The sequence below is a fragment of the Pholcus phalangioides genome, unplaced genomic scaffold (genome assembly GCF_987345545.1).
Source record: "Pholcus phalangioides strain wild (caught in Gottingen) unplaced genomic scaffold, Ppha-v1.0 ptg000042l_1, whole genome shotgun sequence".
Taxonomy (NCBI): Eukaryota; Metazoa; Arthropoda; class Arachnida; order Araneae; family Pholcidae; genus Pholcus; species Pholcus phalangioides.
This window is the reverse complement of record NW_028301628.1, coordinates 1,773,797-1,779,419: the sequence shown is the minus strand read 5'-3', so window position 1 is coordinate 1,779,419 and position 5,623 is coordinate 1,773,797. Positions and strand designations below refer to the sequence as shown.

At 39.4% G+C, this 5,623-nt stretch overlaps 1 protein-coding gene across 1 annotated transcript; it reads right to left on the bottom strand.

The window, feature by feature from the left end:
* Positions 1-451: 451 nt before the first annotated feature.
* LOC149063859 (ankyrin repeat and SOCS box protein 15-like) lies at positions 452-2,304 on the bottom strand. The gene has a single exon (XM_089255149.1). It carries the CDS (start codon positions 2,180-2,182, stop codon positions 818-820), a length of 1,365 nt encoding a protein of 454 aa, XP_089111275.1. The 5' UTR covers positions 2,183-2,304; the 3' UTR covers positions 452-817.
* Positions 2,305-5,623: the final 3,319 nt, after the last annotated feature.

The window sequence follows — 5,623 nt, the reverse complement described above, 5'->3', positions numbered from 1 at the left end:
TGTAAAGCAATTTTGTTAAGAAAGTGAGAATTTTTTTTTTAACTTCTATTACCAGACGCGACCAGCTCCCCATCCGATACAGGCACCAGAGCATTCACGAAAGTGGGCAGCAAGCCTGGTGTCCAAACCAGAAGAGGTATTAAAACCAGAGAAGCATCACTGGATTTGCTCTAACTAGATCTAACAGCAGACATCAAAAGCACTGATATATATTGTAGGCCTATACTTCTCGAGATATGAGCATTTAAATTATTTCGTTACGCAACTTTTTTTGCGAATGCACATGGTATTGTTAGGTGATTTAAAAGGCATATTCATGTCAAAACTATGCCAGTGATACACGTGAGATTACTTAACAGAATTATGATACAACACGGAACTTGAATTCGACATTGATACGAATAACTTTTCTAAATGCAAATTAAGACATAAGATTAAAAAAACTGCTTTCGTCATTATGCTTTATTACTTCAAATTATATATGTATATAATGTTATTCAGAGTAAAATGAGTATAAAACAAGTTTAGCTATACATAACAAACTGATCAGAATAAACTATAATTAATCACTGGTGTCATAGACATCGGGGCACCATAAATATAAAATAACGAACAAAATAATTATGTGTGCCCCCTTTGTGACATATATTTCTTTCTTTCTAAATCATTAATAAATATATATATATAACGTTCATTTCTAGGGACAGAAAAATAAAACAAAAAAATATGCAGATTTAATTTGCACACCGAAATACACTGGCTTCAACAAAGACGAGACAGTGTTATATTCCTAAAAGAAAAACTAGGAAATATATCATCAAGCTTCTAAGAATTCTTCGGCTCCTTGAAATAAAAGGTACAGCTGTAATTTCTTAGGAAGCGGCAAGTCCTTTATGTGACGCAGATTTTTGTACCCTAATGCCTGCCGAATGTGATACCGGCAAATGTGCTGGAGCGTTCTCGGCTTGTGACACATAGAAACATACCAAAGGCATTTCGCACGGACAATACCCGTATATCTCCTACTCTCCAAGGTATGGGCTTCCGCAGCTTCCAACGCATCCTCGTTACCGATCTGTCCTGGAACAATTGTAGAAGTCGTGGGTAAAAGTAACTTCATCATGTTCAGGTTCGGGGGACTCAGGTACGTCTTTAGAACCGCCCTCAGTATGGCGCTATCGTTACGTGAATTTTTTATTTCACTCTCTATGACGTTATAACCCCTGGGATTGTGTATCTTGGGATTCGCGCCATAAGCGAGGAGGAAACAAGCTAGATTGGGCCTGCGAGACATGCACATGCCAGTGTTAAACGTCACGTAATGTAGAGGAGTATACCCAGCACCATCTCTCAAATTCACGTCCGTGTTATAGCCTTTCAACACCAGTAGATGAACAATTTCCTCTAGGACATCGTCGTTGATGGAGTGAGCAACCACAGCGTCATGCAGAGGAGACATTCCTGAATGGTTCAAGTGATTAGGATCAGAACCGAGGTTCAACAACGCTTTGACGCATTCCACCATGCCACACCGGACAGCGAAGTGCAGAGGCGTGTCCCCACTCTCGAAGCCGGGCAAAGATAGTATGTCGCGTCCCACAGCACTCTTCAAGTGGATGAGGACGCATTCCTCGAGCTTGGACTCGGCGGCTATGTAGAGGCTGGTGCGACCCTTTTCGTCTATGGCGTTATAGTCGGAGCCAGACAGGATCAGCTCCCTCACGCACTGGATGTGGTTGTTGCCAGCGGCTAGATGGAGCGCCGTGGTGCCGCCGAGATGGGGCGTGGCCGTGTAGCACCCTTTCTTGGAGTGCTTCGTGGGGATGCTGCACTCGGCGCCGGAGTCAAGTAGGACCTTAAGGCACTGGTAGTGTCCGTGCTGGGCCGCCATGTGAAGCGCGGTCACGTCGAACCTGTCGCGGGCGTTGACGTCGGCTCCGTGAGCTATCAGCGCCTTCGCGCACTGGACTCGGTTGTTCTCGCAGGCGCGCTGCAGAGGCGTGATGTAGTTCTGCGAGGCGTAGAACAGGGACTTGTTGTACTCGTCGGCGTCGACGGAGGCACCCGATTTGAGGAGGCGCAGTACATCCTTGTGATTGCCGTTGCCAGCGGCGGAGACCAAGCACTGCCCCTTGCGGATCTGCTCAGCCTTTGAAGAATGACCCGTCCACGTTTTATCCATTTAAAAGGGCTAAATTTCACGCACGATCGGTCGTGATCGCTAAAAAAATAAATATAAATAATAAATAAACCTAACGCCTCAAATATCAACAACCACACGGAAACGAGGAATTTGAAGTCAAGAACGCTCAATTCTCCCTCCCGTGGAGTAACGTTTCGTTCACCACTTCATAGATGGCAGCAGAAAAATAACAGGCGACAACCATTGGATTTCAAGTAAAATGCGCCGTATTTCAAATTTCACTAAAAAAAAAAGTGCAATTCTTTTTATTCATTAAATATTGCGATATTCGTATATTAATTTTGCACTGAACATAAAATGTCAAAAAAGCTACTGCGATCAATAGAAATTTTACTTATTTGCTAACAACGCCAATCTGAAATTAAGGTCTTCTTTGATTGGTCAGTAATATGACGTCACAAATCCATGAAATTCTTAAAATTAAAAAAAAAAAAAAAAAAAAAAAAAAAAAATCGATTTTCCTCCTCAGTCGGCCACAAAAACGGGGTAGACGAATATTTTTTCACAAAAAAGTTTCCGGATTTTGAGGGGGGGGGGGGGAGAAGTATTCAGGACATGGTTCAAAGCTCTGTCAAGTCAAATGCAGATGGCAGCACCAACAGCAACTAAGACAAACATGGAAAATTATAGGAGAGGTCCAAGATAAAATACACACGAATTTATTGGAAAATTGAAAATCGTTTACATAAAAGATTCTAAATAATTTTGAGACCCAGTCTGAGAGTGTGAAGGCCTTCAAGGCTTATGAAAATACTTCGCCAGCAAAGAAAGCACATGGTGGACTCATACTTTCCCCCCATAGGGTTGAAGATACTTGACCAGTAACTGGTAACTATTGAATATATACTATTAAAATTTGAGGTCACAAATTGGCGGGCACTTATAGCTATAATTAAACTTTACTTATAGCTCAGTGCTGGTGGGGCCCTGACCAATTTCTTTCCGCTCAGTCCTTTAATATTAATTAAACGACGTCCAAACAATGGGACCGCCAGTACCATCTATCGATAGACTGGCAAACATCATCGGAAAATTAGAAAATAAAACATCTTGTTTCATCGTTGAGAACTAGGTAGCACAGTAAGCAGTTATCAAAGAAATATCTCTTCACACTATGAAATTGCATAGGTCAGAGCCGTACAAGATGTTTGAAAAAAATTAAAGAAAGTCAAGACCGACCGTATTTACATTTGTAATATATTTAAATTTGATGTTTGTAAATTATTTTGCACTTGTCGGTTATCTCGACAGCCATTTGGCGTGTTTTCCTTCCAACTAGTCTTTTATTTTTTTGAGGGAGATTTTGTTACAAACACGGTGGCTGATATCAGGATTTCGTTGCGAATTCAATGAGCGAGACGCCATGTTTATTGACATATAACTATTTGGACGGCTTTGACCAATGGTAAAAAATGAAGTTCTCAAATTTCTGGACATATGGCAGCAAAAGTCGTAGTTTTTAGACACATGGACTCCAAAATTGCATTAAGCCGGGTTTTCCTAGGAATTGGTTTTTTGCGCCGCGCAAACCGAATTCGACGACTTTGCGCCAGCAGAAGCGTGTTACATAATGACGCTACGCGTTTGTGTTTTCCTAGCCTGGAGCATCAGATCTATTTTATAGTATATGGCCTTGGCATCAGCTACCCTGTCGTCTGCATGCTCCTGTTCGAAGGGAAAGCCGCGTTTTCCTAGGAGCAGGTTTCCGGTGCCGCGCGAAACGTAATTTACCCAACGCGACACGCCGTCCACTCACCATTAAGAAAAGCAGCATGACTGTTTTCCTACAGAGCGCAATACGCCTCACGAGAGCCCTTTACGTCGGGCGTGATTGGCAGACTGCTTCTGGAGGAGGCAAATGCGCCGCGCGTTTTATTGATCTTTTCATATTTTTGTTGTGTTTTCTTTCCCTTCCTTTCAAACCGGAGCATGTAGACGACAGAGTAGCTGATGCCTCGGACCATATACTATAATATAGCCGTCCTGATCTCATGGGCCTCGCTAGGAAAACACAATCGCGTAGCGTGAGTAAGTAACACGTTTCTGTCGGCTCGAAATAGTCTAATTCGGTTCACGCTGCGCAATTAACCTATTCCTAGGAAAACCCGGCTGAAGGGAAACACCACACAAGATTGAAGAGAGCATCGGCAAAACGCGTGGCGCGCGACGCATTTGACTCCTCCAGAAGCAGTCCGCCAATCACGCCCGACGTAAAGCGCTGCCGTGAGCCGTATTGCGCTCTGTAGGAAAACAGTCATTCCCAGTAGCACAACGATATAGTACAATATTTGGACCATATTGTTATATATCGAAATGTCAGAGGAATATCAGATGTCATAACTATGATATAGAACGATCTCGTCTTATATGGTGCAAATTATTTATGATGTTAATTGATCAAATCTTTAATTTTTCAGCCGAATATGTATTTGATTCCATGTGAATAATCTTTACTTTGAAGGACAACAACTTGGGACAATAAATTATTTTAATATAGTTTGAAAAACATAGATCTATATCGTGCACCTGACAAAGATCTATAACAGATTCTCGATATAGACCTGATATAGATCTATCAAAGACGACATAGCTCTATATCCTGAGCATGACATACATCTATATCGTGAACCTGACAAAGATATATATCAGATACACAATATGCTGATATATCACCATATTGTGTGCCTTTAAATAAAAATATTGCCTTGAAATAAAAATTTGGAGAAAATTTAAAGTCGAGTGTACAATTTTTTGTTTGAATTGAAATTAAAAACGTTTGAATTTTTCATATGAAATTTTGATTTTAATAGGATTAATTATGTTAATATATCAAAATCATTTCGTCAGTTATAATTGAATCCTTACTGTGTATGTTTTACATCGTAGATGTTGGTATTTTAGAAGGAGCGAGAACTTATCAACTGTAACTTTAATTGCCACATTATAATTGCACATATTTTTCAATTTAAAAAAATTGCTTTTGTTTTTGTTGTGTGTTTTTCTTAAAATTATTTATTTTTTTCCTTTGATTTTTTCATTTTTACCATACTTTGACAATTTTAACTCTTTTGTGATGCATATTTTTTATTCTGTATTTTTTGTTTTATTAGCATATAAATTAATAATTTTAAATAAATAATATACTACACAATACATTAATTTGTTTCTTGTGTTTTTTGTATTATATATAATTTCCTCAATTATAATATAATTTTTCTATTATCTGCCTCAAAATGATAAATATGTCTCACAATTTCTATTTTGTAATTTTTGTGCATACATGAAAATGAATAAATTTGATTGAAAATACAAGTAAAAAAAATATTACTTGTAATTTAATGTTATAATAAGAAACTATAACCAGTGCTGTAGTGGTGGGTTGGTAAGATATGGAGTTAGAGATGGGAAGAGTTCAGGGTA